We start from the raw sequence: 17251 nt of genomic DNA, 5'->3' as shown, positions 1-17251 counted from the left end.
AAAGCCATGCTGGGCCGACAGGCCTCGTCCTGTGCTATAAAGTTCTATGGTTCTGAGGGTCTCCCTGAAGATGATGTCTTGTGTTTGGATGCATTGCTACGATTTGCTGTTGTTGATTTGGACCCTTTTTTACTCATTCTCATGGCAAAGGTCAGCTTTCACAGGCGAGCCTGCACTTCCTGTGATCCAGAACTTGACTACTGTATATACTTAAGATTCTGAGATAGCATTGGCCCAGGACCAACTTTTAACTTTTTTATTGCTCCTAAATAAAAATGGATACGAGTCGTGCTAAACACTTTCCGTAGCAAGACAAAACTATTCAACAAGTTTATGCGCAAATGCCAGGAATTTCCTCGGGAAAACCGGGGCTGTGGTTTCTCTTGATCGGCCGCTTAAATTTTTCGGTAGAGACCCTGTTTACGCATCTATCTGAGATTACTGCCAATCTTTCTCCAAAGTTACGGTGGCCACTTGGGAGAGGCCCTGAGGAAATTCCTGCAAGTTTTTTTTTTACTCTATTGGGTACAATTGTATATTGGACTGGTACCCCACGTGGCGTAGAATCTCACTGGATGGACGAATCAAGTGAGCGAAATTACCTTTCCTCATCCATAGTAATGTGATTTCTATTGGGTTTGGTTACATGGTTGCATGTTGGCCTTGCAGCCCAGAGGTCATGTGTTCAAATCACAAAGTGGCTTGTCTTGAATCTTGCATGTGGTAACTGCTAATTTGTGGGCTGACACCAGGGCAAGGGGGAAATGACAATTGTTGTTAAAGCCCAACTGGTTGACTCATGCCGTTTAGGAAGGGAACCAGCTACCCCTACCTGGTCTGGCCTACATGGGACTCTAGTCCAATTATGTGGTTGACTCTTAATGCTCCCTGGAGTGGCCCAGTTGTGTACAAAATGCAAGTTCCATTGCCACCATCTCGAGACAATTGGTGATGAGCAATACATGTGGCCTAATCAGCTTTGTGTGCATCTCGAGAGTAAATAACAAAAAATGTAACATTGAGCAATGTGAGTGAAATGTTAAATAGATAAATCCTGTTTTCAGTGCTCTATCTTAAAACCAATTTACACTAAGATTCACAGCAACAGCAAAATGAGGAAATCTGGGTAGAAATACCAATTTTTGAACTGTTAGAAAATCTCCTTTTGTACTGGCTGCCCTACAGCATCTCAGTGAAAGTGACCATTCTTGATGTAACAGCACAGCAAGAGAGCACTGGCAGGAAATTAAACCAGGAACAGAAACTCTGGCTAATTTCTGTTCCTCTCCTCCGCAGGGGCCCCAGGTTAGTTGTAGCACTTTCACCACCTCCCTGGTTGAGATCATCTAACTCAACATGGACAAGGTGGGGTCAAAGCTTGCCACCCGGAGCAGTGTGTTGGTTCAGTACCACACCATGTTTCATTGATTTACTGAGCCGTTAGGAGAGTTGGCTTTAAAAGTATTTTACTTCCTTTGTATAAATGATATTTGTTTTCAGGCTTTTCACTACATTTTCTCACTGGTTCAGTATCACTGGTAACTCCTTTATCTAGACCTCGCATTCCCTATAGTTTGTAGTGCACATTTGACTGCCCAATATGTGGTAAAAAGAGAACATGACTTGGGGATCATCACAGAAAACCCTTGCTCCGTATACTGACACTGAAATACTGCAAATTCTGCCATGAACATCCTCTCTTTACAGAAGACAGACTGAAGAGCACTTTGTTGAGATGAGGCACAAATTGTTTCATTTTCGAATAAAATATATGAATGAACAGTATCAAGCTTTCACAGTGGGAACAATTAATTTGCAGTTACAGAAAAATGAAGATGCCTGCTTACCATCTCTCTAGGCATAGGCTCTAATTTTATAGTTAAAATATTCCCAAAGTAGCTGGTGTAGACTTTGCATTGTTGTCTTGTGCACAGCTCACCCACTGCGTGCGTGCGCTATTACCCAATTTGATGTGGATAAGTATGAAGTAATATATTTTGGGAGAAAGACGTTGATGGGTGTGGATGAACAGAGAGACCTAGAATTGCGAGTGCAATTTTGGGTTTTATAAGCAGTGGCGTAGAGTTTAAGAGTACTGTGTGTAGTTTTGGGTGCCCCATTTTCGTAAGCACCTTAAAATCTTAGAGAGTGTACTGGGTAGATTCACCAAAATGCAATGATGGGGAACTACAGTTAGAAGAAGAGACTTGAGAAAACACAATTATTTCTACTGGAGCTAAGAAGCTAAAAGGAGATTTAATGGAGGTCTTTTAAATTATGGATAGTCATGATTGAGTGACTCACTCCATTATTTTATCATGTGACTACCAGGATAGTAGAAGGCAAACTCGATGGATGTTGGGTCTTTTTTGTCCAGCAATTCCTACGAGGGAAAGACCTGTTTCCCCTGGCTGAGGAGTTGGTTCCCAATTTAAAATTCTCACCAGCAGAGTGAGTGGAGAAAGAAGAAATTTCAGGATGCAGAGGGTTATTGGAGCATCGAAAACTTTACCACAGGTTGTGGTTTAAGGCAGAGCCGAGTGGATTTTTTTTAAGGGAAGATTGGATATATATTTGAAGCAGAGGAGGATAAATAGCTACAAGGAGAACTGGGCAATGCGTTTAGTTTTGTTTTAGCTAAAGGTTAGCAGAGACTCGCTGAGCCGAATTGCTTCCTTCTCTATAAACTTCTGTGCTCTAAACTTGAATGGGTTCCTAGCAATGAAAAGTTAAGTAATTGGCTTTTTTGGAGCCTGCTATACCTGAAGGATTACCTGAGGATTGAGCTCAGCCTTTGCTCTGACTTGAACCTTCACTATTAATGTGAAGGTGCTCCCTGGTCACGCAGTTCATTTACACAATATCCTTCCAGTTATAAGACCTGAATTTGTACCTAGCTGAGATTGCTGGGATACAAGTTTTGTCCTCCATTCTCATCGTACGTAACTCCTGACCAATGAACTATCTTTCTTGGCCACACTGTTCACCAACATTGTTAATGGCTCCCCTCACTTGGGCTCTATTCCTCTGCATCTCAACTATTGCCTTATTTAATCTCTCTTTCTCCTTGAGGCCTACAAATCATTCATTACCTCCCAGCTCTGTGTTCCCCTTTCCCTGATGGAATTCCTTTAGTCTGGGTTCATTCACAGCACCTAGACAGTCCTGGTGGAAGTCAGCAATGATATCCTTGGTGACAAACTATGGTGTGTTAGCCCTTCTTGTCCCCTCAACCTTTCAGCGAAGTTCGATGTTGTTCACTGCACGATCATCTTCCACCTGTATGGTACTGCCCTAGTGTGGTTCCACTCCTTCCTGTCCTGAAACAGCTAGCCATCTACAACAATGGCTTTTCCATCCACTACCTTTCAACGTGATACCCCTTAACAAAATGGTATGCATGGAGGTCGGCTTCCTTATGTTCACGGACCGCACCCAGCTCTATCTCTACATCAAAACCACCTCTTTGTTGGCAGCCTACATGTCTGACGTTAAGTCGTTGATCAGCCAGAATTTCCTCCAATTGAAGCAAGTTTGAAGTCATTATTTTCAAACTCTGACAAAAAACTATGCATCCTTCTCACTGGCTCCATCACTCTTCCTGGCTGCTCGCTCAGGCTGTATACTTGGGCACCCTATTTGACCCACAGCTGAGCTTCAAACCCCATATCCTATGCAAGACTATTCCATCTTTGTAATATTGGCTCACTGGCTCAGACCCTTATCCAAGACCATTTGGTGTATAACAGAGATAAAGTGGGATATCTTTACTTTCATCTCCCGAAACTCTTCCCTCATCAGATAAGAATACAACAATTTGAAGGTATGGAAGCGATTATGTTGAAAAAATTTTAAGTAACCTACTTCAGTTGATTTTGAAATTGGTTGGCAATGTTTTGTTAAAAGTCTTAAAATGAAGGTCGGTTTCTTTAAGTGCTGTCATTGACTGAATGTTAGTGAGTTAAATACTCCAAACTTCAAATCCTAGAAATGACTGGAGGCCTGTCAGGTTTTTATTTGGATCTCTGGCTTAGTACAGAATATTGAGACAGATTTAATTTTGATGATTTTGATAAGCTGTCTGGTATTTACAATAAAAACAGGACTGAATCGGTTTGATATTAAGCCCCGCATGTTTGTCAGCACAAGACAACGTTGTCATTCCAACAGCAGCTGGGGAGCCTGGTCTTCTCACCATACCTTTATAAATAAGCAAGCTTTTGTCAGCCTCACAACCTGATAGGGTACAGAGGCAAGGAACGAACACAATTCCAGGTATCCAGAATTTATGTTAAGAGCAAAGGTTGACGACGCTGGGCTTGTTTTCTTGGAAGAAAAATGAGACTTTGGGGTGATGTAATTCAATTTTTCAAGATTATGAAGGGAACTGCTGTATCTGATCCAGACATGCAGGAGGCCATGCAGTGGGTGGAAAAATTGCCAGAAAGGGGGAGAAAATGCCAGGAATGGTAATTTACTTGGGAATCGCTGACTTCGGTGACTTGGGTTCTGTATTGAAGTGCAAGAACTTGGACATAGTAACCTCCAGATTATTGCAATTATAAACCAGTTTTTAAAAAATATTCTTTCTTGGGATGTAGGTGTTGCTGGCAAGACTGGCATTTATTGCCCATCCTGATTTTGATATAACTTGAGTGGCTTGCAGGGCCACACCAGAGGCCAGTTTAGAGTCAACCACGCTGGTGAATGACGAGTCATGTAGAGGCCAGACTGGGTAAGGAAGGCAGGTTGCCTTCCCCAAAGGACATTAGTGAGCCTGTTGGGTTTTTATGACAATCCGCCAGCGTCCTGATCACTTTTACTTGTACCAGCTTTTTATTTTCAGATTTAAAAAAAAATCTGAGTTCAAATTCTCAAACTGCCACGGCGGAATTTAAACTCGCGTTCTCTGGATTATTCAGGTCTTTGGTTTACTAGTCCAGTAGCAGAACACGACGTACTCCTTTGGGAGGATCAGATTAGAAATATCAACATTTGTCCAGAGAGAGGGCGTAAAAAAAATCATCAACAGCTTGCATTTATACAGCAGCTTTGTGTCGAAAATGGACACACTGCAGGTAGAGGCTGGACAGGCAGAAAGGGAACAGGTGACCAACAGGCCGAGTACTAGGTGCAGGCAGGTAGTGCAGGGGTCTCCTGTGGACATCCCCCTCTCAAACAGATAGACCACTTTGAGTGCTGTTGGGGGGGGGGTGGCTTATCAGAGGAAAGCAGCAGCAGCCAACTTCCTGGCACCAGGGGTGGCTCTGCTGCACAGGACAGGAGGAAAAAGAGGGGTAGAGCTATAGTAATAGGGGATTCTATTGTAAGGGGAATAGATAGGCGTTTCTGTGGCCGCAAACGAGACTCCAGGATGGTGTGTTGCCTCCCTGGTGCAAGGGTCAAGGATGTCTCAGAGCGGCTGCAGAACATCTTGGAAGGGGAGGGTGAACAGCCAGTTGTCGTGGTGCATATAGGCACCAACGATATAGGTAAAAAGCGGGATGAGGTCCTAAAAGCGGAATATAGGGAGTTAGGAGGTAAATTAAAAAATAGGACCTCAAAGGTAGTAATCTCAGGATTGCTACCAGTGCCACATGCTAGTCAGAGTAGAAATAGAAGGATATTTCAGATGAATACGTGGCTAGAGGAATGGTGCAACGGGGAGGGATTCAAGTTCCTGGGACATCGGTTCTGGGGGAGGTGGGACCAGTTCAAACCGGACGGTTTGCACCTGGGCAGGGCTGGAACCGAATCCTAGGGGGAGTGTTTGCTCGTGCTCTGGGGGAGGGTTTAAACTAAAATGGCAGGGGGTTGGGAACCTGAGCAGGGAGACAGAGGAAAGGGAAACAAGGATAAAAGCAAAAGATAGGAAGGAGAAAAACAAAAGTGGCAGTCAGAGAAATCAACGGTTTAAATCAAACGTGGCCACAGTAAATAATAATTCTAATAGGTCTAAGAGCGTTAAAAAAACAAGCCTGAAGGCTTTGTGTCTTAATGCGAGGAGCATTTGTAATAAGGTGGATGAATTGGCTGCGCAAATAGAAGTAAACGAATATGATTTGGTTGGGATTACGGAAACGTGGCTCAAGGATGACCAAGGCTGAGAACTCAACATCCAGGGGTATTCGATATTCAGGAAAGATAGGCAAAAAAGAAAGGGAAGTGGGGTAGCATTACTGGTTAAAGAAGGGATTAACACAATTGTAAGGAAGGATATTAGCTCTGATGATGTGGAATCTGTATGGGTAGAATTGAGAAATACCAAGGGGCAGAAAACGTTAGTGGGAGTGGTATACAGACTTCCAAACAGTAATGCGGAGGTTGGGGATGGCATTAAAAGGGAAATTAAAGAAGCGTACAATAAGGGCACAGCAGTAATCATGGGTGACTTTAATCTACATATAGATTGGGCTAACCAAATTAGTAACAATACTGTGGAGGAGGAATTCCTGGAGGGTTTACGGGATGGTTTCCTGGACCAATATGTCGAGGAACCAACCAGAGATCAGGCCATCTTAGACTGGGTATTATGTAACGAGAAAGGATTAATTAGCAATCTTGTTGTACGAGGCCCCTTGGGTTGGAGTGATCATAATATGATCGAATTCTTCATTAAGATGGAGAATGAAGTAGTTGACTCAGAGACTAGGGTCCTCAATTTAAATAAAGGAAACTACGATGGTCTGAGCGCGAGTTGAGTAGGGTTGATTGGGGAATGTCACTCAAAGGGTTGACGGTGGATAGGCAATGGCAAACATTCAAAGACCGAATGGATGAACTACAGAATTTGTTCATCCCAGTTTGGCATAAAAATAAAACAAAAAAGGTGACTCAACCGTGGCTAACCAGGGAAATTAGGGATAGCATAAGATCCAAGGAGAGGACATATAAATTAGCCAGAAAAAGCAACAATCCTGAGGATTGGTAGCAGTTTAGGATTCAACAAAGGAGGACAAAGGGATTAATTAAGAAGGGGAAAATAGAATATGAGAGTAAGCTTGCAGGGAACATAAAAACTGACTGTAAAAGCTTTTATAGATATGTGAAGAGAAATAGATTGGTGAAGCCAAGCGTAGGTCCCTTGCAGTCAGAAACAGGGGAATTTATAACGGGGAACAAAGAAATGGCAGACCAAATAAATACATATTTTGGTTCTGTCTTCACAAAGGAGGACACAAATAACCTCCCAGAGATGCCGGGGAACATAGGATCTGATGAAAGGGTGGAACTGAAAGAAATCAGTATTTGTAGGGAAATGGTGTTAGGAAAATTGATGGGACTGAAGGCCGATAAATCCCCCGGGCCTGATAATCTACATCCTAGGGTACTTAATGAAGTGGCCCTAGAAATAGTAGATGCATTGCTGGTCATCTTCCAGAACTCGATAGACTCTGGAACACTACCCATGGATTGGAGGGTAGCTAATGTTACCCCACTATTCAAAAAAGGTGGTAGAGAAAAAGCGGGGAATTATAGACCGGTAAGCCTGACATCGGTAGTGGGGAAAATGCTGGAGTCCATTATAAAAGATGTAATAGCAGAGCACTTGGAAAGCAGTGACAGGATCGGACAAAGTCAACATGGATTTACAGAAGGTAAATCGTGCTTGACTAATCTACTGGAATTTTTTGAGGATGTAACTGGTAAAATAGATAAGGGAGAACCAGTGGATGTGGTGTATTTGGACTTTCAGAAGGCTTTCGATAAGGTCCCGCATAAGAGATTAGCGTGCAAAATTAAGGCACATGGGATTGGGGGCAAGGTATTGACTTGGATAGAGAACTGGTTGGCGGATAGAAAGCAAAGAGTTGGAATAAACGGGTCATTTTCCCAGTGGCAGGCAGTGACTAGTGGGGTACCGCAAGGATTGGTCCTAGGACCCCAGCTGTTAACAATATATATTAATGATCTAGACGAGGGAATTGGATGTAATATCTCCAAATTTGCAGACGACACAAAGCTGGGTGGGAGGGTATGCTGTGAGGAGGATGTCGTGAAAGTCCAGTACGATTTGGACAGGTTGGGTGATTGGGCAGAAACCTGGCAAATGCACTATAATGTGGATAAATGTGAGGTTATCCACTTTGGTGGCAAAAACAGGAAGACAGATTATTATTTGAATGGCAATAGATTGGGAGAAGGGGAAGTGCAAAGAGACGTGAGTGTTCTTGTGCGCCAGCCGCTGAAGGTAAGCATGCAGGTGGTTAAGAAGGCAAACGGTATGTTGGCCTTCGTAGCAAGAGGGTTCGAGTACAAGAACAAGGATGTCTTGATGCAATTGTACAGGGCCTTGGTGAGACCGCCCCTTGAGTATTGTGTGCAGTTTTGGTCGCCTTATCTGAGGAAGGACGTTCTTGCCATGGAAGGAGTGCAGCGAAGATTCACCAGGCTGATACCTGGGATGGCAGGAATGACTTATGAGGAGAGATTGTGTCAATTGGGCTTATACTCACTGGAGTTTAGAAGATTGAGAGGGGATCTCATCGAAACCTATAAAATTCTGTCAGGCTTGGATAGACTAGATGCAGGAAGGATGTTTCCGATGGTCGGGGAGTCCAGAACCAGGGGTCATAGTCTAAGGATAAGGGGTAAGCCATTTAGGACTGAGATGAGGAATTTCTTCACCCAGAGAGTGGTGAACCTGTGGAATTCTCTGCCACAGAGGGCGGTGGATGCCAGTTCATTAAATATATTCAAGAAGGAGTTGGATATATTTCTTAAGGCTGAAGAGATCAAGGGATATGGGGAGAAGGCAGGGACAGGGTACTAAATTTGGATGATCAGCCATGATCTCATTGAATGGCGGAGCAGGCTCGAGGGGCCGAATGGCCTACTCCTATCTTCTATGTTTCTATATGTACCAAGGTGTTTCACAGAGGTGTAATCAGAAAAAAATGGATGCTTAGTTCAAGAGATGGGTTTTAAGGAGCATCTTAACAAGGGCAAAGGTGGAGAGGCGGGGTGCTTTAGGGAGGAAATTTCAGAATGGGGGGCCTGATGGCACAGCCACCAACAGTGGGGTGAAGAGAGTGGGGTGGGGCTAGAGTCGGAGTAACAGAATTCTGGGAGAGTTGTAGTGTTGGAAGAGGTTACAAAGATTGGTGAGGGGCGAGACCAGGAAGGGATTTAAACACAAGTATGAGAATGAACTCCAAGAGCATTGGGACAAGTGCTGGGCAGGAAAGCTGTTCAGATGGGATAGGATTCACCCAAACTACATTTGATATCCATGCCCTTACATAGAGGGTAATTGAGGCAATGATTTCAAGTGTTAGGCTGGAAAGGGGAAAGCAGAAGGAATAACCAAAAGAGACAAAAAAGGCAATTCATGACAGCAAAGGAGAATGGTCAGTTAAAAAAAGACATGTTTTGAAGGGTAGGCTTAACCTAACAAAATGCAAATATGTTAATACTCAAAGCATTTCTAACAAGATGACTGAACTTGAGGCTGTTCTGCAAATTGGGAATTATGATCTAATAGGTATTAGAAACTTGGTTAATCCTTAATGATAATGAGTACAACATTAAAGGGTTTAGATTGCTTACCTGAGACAGACCAGCCAGGAAATGGCAGAGTAATGATAAATACAGTGACACGTGCAAGGCAAAGGAATTAATGGCAAGTGAGACAAATAGTTCAGGGAGTGAAAGTCACAGTGCTCTGAGGCGACAGCAAACATAACATGATTATATTTTACATGATTTCAGATGAACCACTGCTCGGATACACAACTTTAAAAGGAACAACTTTAAGGAAATGAGCCAAGATCTTGAAGATTTTGACTATGATGTAGTATTCTAGAAGACTTGAGTTAAGGGCAAATTAAAAGACAGACTACTCAGTATCACAGATAAGTTCATAACAGTGAGGGTAAATTAAACAGATGTTACCCTAAATGGAGTACTAAGAGAATGCCAAGTGAAATAAGTTATTTAAAAAAAAAAGACAACAAACTCTACCAAGGCCATAGGGAGAAAGGTGAGGGAAACCACTGGGAATAATAACGACACACCAAAAAAATGTCAAATATGTGATTAGTGAAGCCAAGAGAGAACTAGGAATGAGCACAGTTTTGGAAGCCAAATACAAGAATAAGAAATAAAGGAAACTACGATGGTATGAGGCGCAAATTGGGTAGGATTGATTGGGGAATGTCACTCAAAGGGTTGACGGTGGATAGGCAATGGCAAACATTCAAAGACAGCATGGATGAACTACAGAAGTTGTTCATCCCAGTTTGGGATAAGAATAAAACAAAAAGGGTGACTCAACCGTGGCTAACGAGGGAAATTAGGGATAGCATAAGATCCAAGGAGAGGGCATATAAATTGGCCAGAAAAAGCAGTAACCCTGAGGATTGGGAGCAGTTTAGGATTCAACAAAGGAGGACAAAGGGATTAATTAAGAAGGGGAAAATAGAATATGAAAGTAAGCTCGCAGGGAACATAAAAACTGACTGTAAGAAGCTTTTATAGATATGTGAAGAGAAAAAGATTAGTGAAATCAAGTGTAGGTCCCTTGCAGTCAGAAGCAGGGGAAATTATAATGGGGAACAAAGAAATGGCCGACCAATTAAATGCATATTTTGGTTCTGTCTTCACAAAGGACACAAATAACCTCCCAGAGATGTTGGAGAACATAGGGTCTGATGAGAGGGAGGAACTGAATGAAATCAGTATTTGCAGGGAAATGGTGTTAGGGAAATTGACGGGATTGAAGGCCGATAAATCCCCAGGGCCTGATAATCTACATCCTAGGGTACTTAAGGAGGTGGCCCTAGAAATAGTAGATGCATTGCTGATCATCTTCCAAAATTCGCTGGAATCTGGAACTGTACCCATGGATTGGAGGGTAGCTAATGTTACCCCACTATTCATAAAGGGTGGTCGAGAGAAAGCGGGGAAAAGCCTGACATCGGTAGTGGGGAAAATGCTAGAGTCCATTATAAAGGATGTAATAGCTGAGCACTTGGAAAACAGTGACAGGATCGGACAAAGTCAACATGGATTTACAAAAGGTAAATCGTGCTTGACTAATCTACTGGAATTTTTTGAGGATGTAACTGGGAAAATAGATAAGGGAGAACCAGTAGATGTGGTGTATTTGGACTTTCAAAAGGCTTTCGATAAGGTCTCGCATAAGAGATTAGCGTGTAAAGTTAAGGCACATGGGATTGGGGGCAAGGCATTGACTTGGATAGAGAAGTGGTTGGCGGACAGAAAGCAGAGAGCAGGAATTAACGGGTCTTTTTCCGAGTGGCAGGCAGTGACTAGTGGGGTACCGCAGGGATCGGTCCTTGGACCCCAGCTATTCACAATATACATTAATGATCTAGATAAGGGAACTAGATGTAATATCTCCAAGTTTGCAGACGACACAAAGCTGGGTGGGCGTGTGTGCTGCGAGGAGGATACCGAGAAACACCAGGATGATTTGGACAGGTTGGGTGATTGGGCAGAAGCGTGGCAGATGCAATATAACGTGGATAAATGTGAGGTTATCCACTTTGGTGTCAAAAACAGAAAGGCAGACTATTATCTGAATGGCAATAGATTGGGAGAAGGGGAAGTGCAACGAGACCTGGGTGTCCTTGTGCACCAGTCGCTGAAGGTAAGCATGCAGGTGCAGCAGGCGGTGAAGGCGGCAAATGGTATTTTGGCCTTCATAGCGAAAGGGTTTGAGTACAGGAGCAAGGATGTCCTGCTGCATTTGTACAGGGCCTTGGTGAGACCACACCTTGAGAACTGTGTGCAGTTTTGGTCGCCTTATCTGAGGAAGGATGTTCTTGCCATGGAAGGAGTTCAGCAAAGATTCACAAGGCTGATCCCTGGGATGGCAGGAATGACGTATGAGGAGAGATTGGGTCGATTGGGCTTATACTCGCTGGAGTTTAGAAGAATGAGAGGGGATCTCATCGAAACTTATAAAATTCTGACGGGTCTGGACAGACTAGATGCAGGTAGAATGTTCCCGATGGTCGGAGAGTCCAGAACCAGGGGTCATAGTCTAAGGATAAGGAGTAAGCCATTTAGGACAGAGATGAGGAAGAATTTCTTCACCCAGAGAGTGGTGAACCTGTGGAATTCTCCACCACAGAAGGCGGTTGAGGCCAAGTCTTTAAATATATTCAAGAAGGAGTTAGATATATTTCTTAGAACTAAAGGTATCAAGGGATATGGGGAGAAGGCAGGTACGGGGTACTGAGTTTGAATGATCAGCCAGGATCTCATCGAATGGCGGAGCAGGCTCGAGGGGCCGAATGGCCGACTCCTGCTCCTATCTTCTATGTTTCTATGTAATCCGGTATGATAACAGCAAGAGAATTATTGAAGACAAATTGAACTCCCTTCCATCTGCTAAGAGTTGAAACTGAAGATGAACTAAAAATAGCTAACATATTAAGTGTAAACATATTAAGTACTCACTGGAAAGGGAACTAGTAGCCACCGATCATAGGAGATGTAATATGGAGCTTAATGACTAAACGTCACTTGTAAGGAGGGTTTCAAAACAAGTAAATTCCCAAGGAAAAATTGCAATTGAGACTCAGCATAAAATCTAAAAAGTGCTGACATTTATCATGAGGTCTATGAATACAAGGGAGGTTCCACTTGTATTCATCTACTCCTCCATGCTGAATATTAGCACTTGGAGACAAGCCAACAAAGCAACTGTTAAAGGCAACAAAATAAACCCAGGCAACAACGGACCTTATGTCAATAACTTATAATAATAGAAATTGATCATTGTAAATAAAATTTGATGATTTGTTGTATGAAGCTCAGCTATTACATGGAAAACAACATACTTTCAGAAAGGGCAGAGCCAGCTTGACCTTGGCTCCTTGGCTTCTTTGAAGAAGTGACATCCTAAGTGAATGTTGGAAAACCCCATCACAAGAGAGCTACATATGAGGGGGGCCAGTTGGCTCATATAACCTCATCCTTCCAGAAAGATCTGACCCCTCCCCACTGTTAAATGATTCCCTGGACTTCACCTCCTTGATTCAGTCAGGAAGTCCATTCCATGTGTTGATGATTGTGTGAAGAAAAATGTCTTGACATCAGTCCTAAATTACCCTTTGCTTGTTTGAATCCTTGTTCCCTTGTCCTACCCTCGTAATTTAACTTCAGGTGATATTCTAGTTAACTTTTTCATGCCCTTCAGTATCTCTATAAGGTCACCTGTCTGACACCTCCCCCCTTCCAGGCTAAAAAGCCAAAGTTTGTCCAGTCTTTCCTCCATAACTCTAACGTTTGACACTGAATCAGCTGCATGGCTTTCCTCTGTACTACGTTCAGTGTTTGAATATCTTCCTTATGTCTTAGTGACCAGACTTGGATGCAGTATTCAAGGTGTGGTCTGACCAGAGCACTGTATAGTTTGATTGTGGCTTCCTCTGGCCTGAATTCTGCTGTTCGGGCTGGGGAATCTCCACAACCTTGAGTTGAACTAATATCCTAATCCATGATTTTAGGAGACGAGTGCAATCTGGTTGAAGGCAAGTTTAAGACTGATGTCACGAAGCATTGCTCTGCACAGTGAATAATACCTGAAATTTAGTTCAAGTGTGAGAAAAACTCGAGGATCAATGAAGAGGCAACTAGATACTGTGATGGGGAAACCATACGTATGGGAAGATGAGTTCGATGGGATATATGACCATCTTCATCTGTGTTTATTCTTGTGATGAAGATTGATTGACGGTGCTGCCATCCAAGAAATTACATGTTATAAGATATGAGAATGTTTTAGTAATCCGATGTTCTGGTGTGGAGGTCAAAAGCATGTTAGGAACGTATCTAATTCTTAGGGCATTTGGGACTCAACGTGTCCCATATACACTAACTTGTTCTGAAAGATCTCCCTTGAGGTTGCACCCTGCTTGCTAAGGAACAAAAGGAGGCTCAATTGATTCATTCCAAGAAACTAAGAAAAGCTGAAGGCAGTATTCGTAATACTGTTCAATTTGTACTACAGAAAGACTAATGCTTGCAGAGGGTAGATGAATTCCCTTATGAACTTTTTCTGGTTGATTTGTACTGCTATTGGGTTGTTTAATATTTTGTCAGAGTTCTTTCGTTGCTGTGAATCACTTTAAATTGTAAATAAATTTGATAAGCAGCTTATCTGCACAGCATGGTTTAGTGTTGTGACTCTGTGCCTTCGAATTGACTGGAGATGTTTTGCAGGAAGCAATTTACTGTGATCGTGGGTGGTTGTTAGACCTTGCCTGTGCTCATGAGAGCAAGGCAGTGAATAAAAGACGGCAGTTTCAGAGTGTTAACTATGCAGCCTGTTTATGAAAAGTGGCGTCAAACCGTTTGTTGGAAAAAGCCTGAACCAGATCAGGAATATCTTGTCAATGTGTGGATGTCCTTCTGTCTCTTCTGTCTCAATTAGATTATCCCTCCATAAAAACTCAAAAAATTTAAACTTGTACCTATGTCAGAAGATGAGTTGATGTGCACACCAGAAATGAAATCCACAAATTGATTGAAATGATCACTTGGAACAAATTAAATCAAAGCAGCATGTTATCTTGCATTCCCCTTCTCGACCTGATGGTTCTTGCATCCAAATTATGTGAACATTGCAAATATTTGCAAGCCGATTAATGAATTGAAATCCTTTGTTGTCATACATTTTCCCCTCAGATCTTGTCTTGAGTAACCCTGCTACATCCTTCTCATGTTTTAACTCTTGCTTCTCCCTTTCACAGAAACTCAGGGAGTGAATTGCAGGTTTATTATGCTCCAGATAAACGTTATCCAGATTTCTTGGAAGCCATTCGTAGGAGAGGGGATACATTCTATTTGATATCATTTCGAAGGGTAAGTGCTTTATAATTTCTCTGCACGTATAAGTACAGTGGACATGCTTTGCCAACACTGCTTTTGGTAACCTCTACAAAAAATGACCTGTGACGATGACTTAATTAGATTTTCCAAATCATTTTTGCTTTCTGCATGAACTGTGTCACTGGGCATTGTCAGGAACAAGGGCATCCTTGGGATTCAGTTGATTTCATCTAATTAGTGTAAGATAGGTAACAGCAAGTGGATAGTAAAATTAAAGGTATATAGAAGATTGAAACTTCAAACATGACATTTGGCATGGGACCATTTGTTAGGATTTAAAATGTTTACTGTTCATAATTTAAATTGGATGCATAAAGGACCTTGGGTGCGATTGCAGCTTTGTATGCAGTTCTGGGAACCCCATTATTGGAAGGATGGAAAAGCAATGGAAAAACTGCAGCACGGATTTGTTATCAGGAATGAGGGGTTACAGTTCTGAAGAGGGATAAGAAATTCAATGATCTTCAGATGCTGTGTAGTTTAATTGAGCTCTTCCTATCATATCCAGTATAGTTAACTTAAGCAACATATACCTCAGTATGTTTTCTCCCATCATTGTTCCTTCCCCATCAGGATAATTTGCTTGTATAGTCTCACGCAGACCTGGGTTGAGGCAGGGGGAATGGATGGATACTACGTGGAAAGGAAGCCCACAATAGTACTTCCAGTTGGTTTGAAATGTTAACATCTACGTCAAATGATTTGGTTGTGTTCAGGTAGACCCTGCTACTAAACATGGTTGGAGAAGTTCTGAGTGTGAATGAGGACCTGAAAGGCCAAGCTCCACAGGAGGGGAATGAGTAATTAAAATTCAGATGTTGCAGACTAAATGGGAGATGACACTAGCACCAATTCATTTGGTTCCTTTTAAATGTTGTAAATCGGACAAAGTTGGCTCATATAACTAGGCTTCCTTGGCCCCCTTCTATTTCTCAACTACATGCTGCCCCTCGGTGAACTCATCCAAAAACACAGCGTCAGTTTCCACATGTACGCTGACTGCATCCAACTCTACCTCACCACAACTTCTCGCGACCCCTCCACTGTCTCTACATTGTCAGACTGCTTGTTTGACATCCAGTATTGGATGAGCAGAAATTTCCTCCAACTTAATATTAGGAATACCGAAACAATTGTCTTTGGTCCCCGCCACAAAATCCGTTCCCTAGCCACCGACTCCATCCCTCTCCCTAGCATCTGCCTGAGGCTGAACCACACTGTTCACAACCTTGGTGTCATAATTGGCCCTGAAATGAATTTCCGACCTCATATCCGCAGCATAACTAAGACCGCATATTTCCATCTCCGTAACATCACCCGACTCCGCCCCTGCCTCAGCTCATCTGCTGCTGAAATCCTCGTCCATGCCTTTGTTACCTCTAGACTTGACTATTCCAACGCACTGCTGGCTGGCCTCCTAAGTTCTACCCTCCGTAAACTTGAAAATGAAAATTGATTTTGAATGCCTTTTTGTCCTGGCTTGAACTCATGTGGCAATGATTTGCAAACTTTATGGAGGAGATGCTGCATTGCATCCTTACCATTGGAATGACAGTCCCAATTTTTGCCAAGAAACTTTCATCAACTGAATTTTGTTGCAATCTCCCACCTGTTCCTGTTTGTGTTTCAAGTCTTTATTACTGACATTCTTGCAGTGGGAATTTTCCAAGTTGTTTCAATAACTAGAGCGAAATGATGGAATTATGGCTGAAAACAAAACTTGAGTTAGCCCATAATGGGAACTTGTGTCAAAATAGATCAAGTTATGTGATAACGTTTAAAGGTTCTGCACATAAAAATCAAAGGATACCATAGAAAGTCTCTTGGATGAATGATCATTTCAGTCCTAGATTTTTCCTAGAACTTGTTTTTGTTCTACCTTGTTGAATATCGCACCATGCGACTGCTACTTAAAGCTGGGATTCCACTCATGGAAACTATTCTGCTCTTCCACTATGCCCGAGAGGGTGGGCAACCTCCCTTCAAGGCATTTCACCACTATCCCCGAGCACTCAAAAATACTTGCCATGAGGTGGTCTTTGAGACAAGGTCTTGATTATCTGACTTCTGTTGATGTGGGGGGCTCTTGAGAGCAAACCAATAATCTCACGATGGCCATTATCACTTGTGATTATTTCTTTGACACCTTAGGACCTGCGTTCACTCGTGCAGTAAGTGGACAATGTGAGAATGAAGAGCAATGACACTAACAGCACTACGTGAAGTGGGCATCTCATTTACTGAAAAGTTCACTGGAATAATCAGTAAATTCAGTCCAAGTTAGTTCCAGATCCTGCCCATCATCACAGAACTCCTTTTATAATCCCTTACCATTTGACACTGTACATAAGATAATCACATTCTCAAACAGTGGGCCGAGCACACC

At 42.6% G+C, this 17251-nt stretch overlaps 1 protein-coding gene across 1 annotated transcript in view; it reads left to right on the top strand.

Moving 5' to 3' along the window:
• The window catches only part of atf6 (activating transcription factor 6), a 284152-nt gene that overhangs the window by 177431 nt on the left and 89470 nt on the right, over positions 1–17251 (top strand). Inside the window, exon 14 of the mRNA XM_085977996.1 lies at positions 14727–14838. Within this exon, the coding sequence (XP_085834122.1) occupies positions 14727–14838 (112 nt within the window). The remainder of the gene's footprint in view (positions 1–14726; positions 14839–17251) is intronic.

This window comes from Somniosus microcephalus, chromosome 3 (assembly GCF_052327205.1).
Source record: "Somniosus microcephalus isolate GS21.2 chromosome 3, FLI_Smic_1.0, whole genome shotgun sequence".
NCBI lineage: Eukaryota > Metazoa > Chordata > Chondrichthyes > Squaliformes > Somniosidae > Somniosus > Somniosus microcephalus.
Note: the sequence above shows the minus strand (reverse complement) of the source record. Positions and strands in the feature narration are given on the sequence as shown.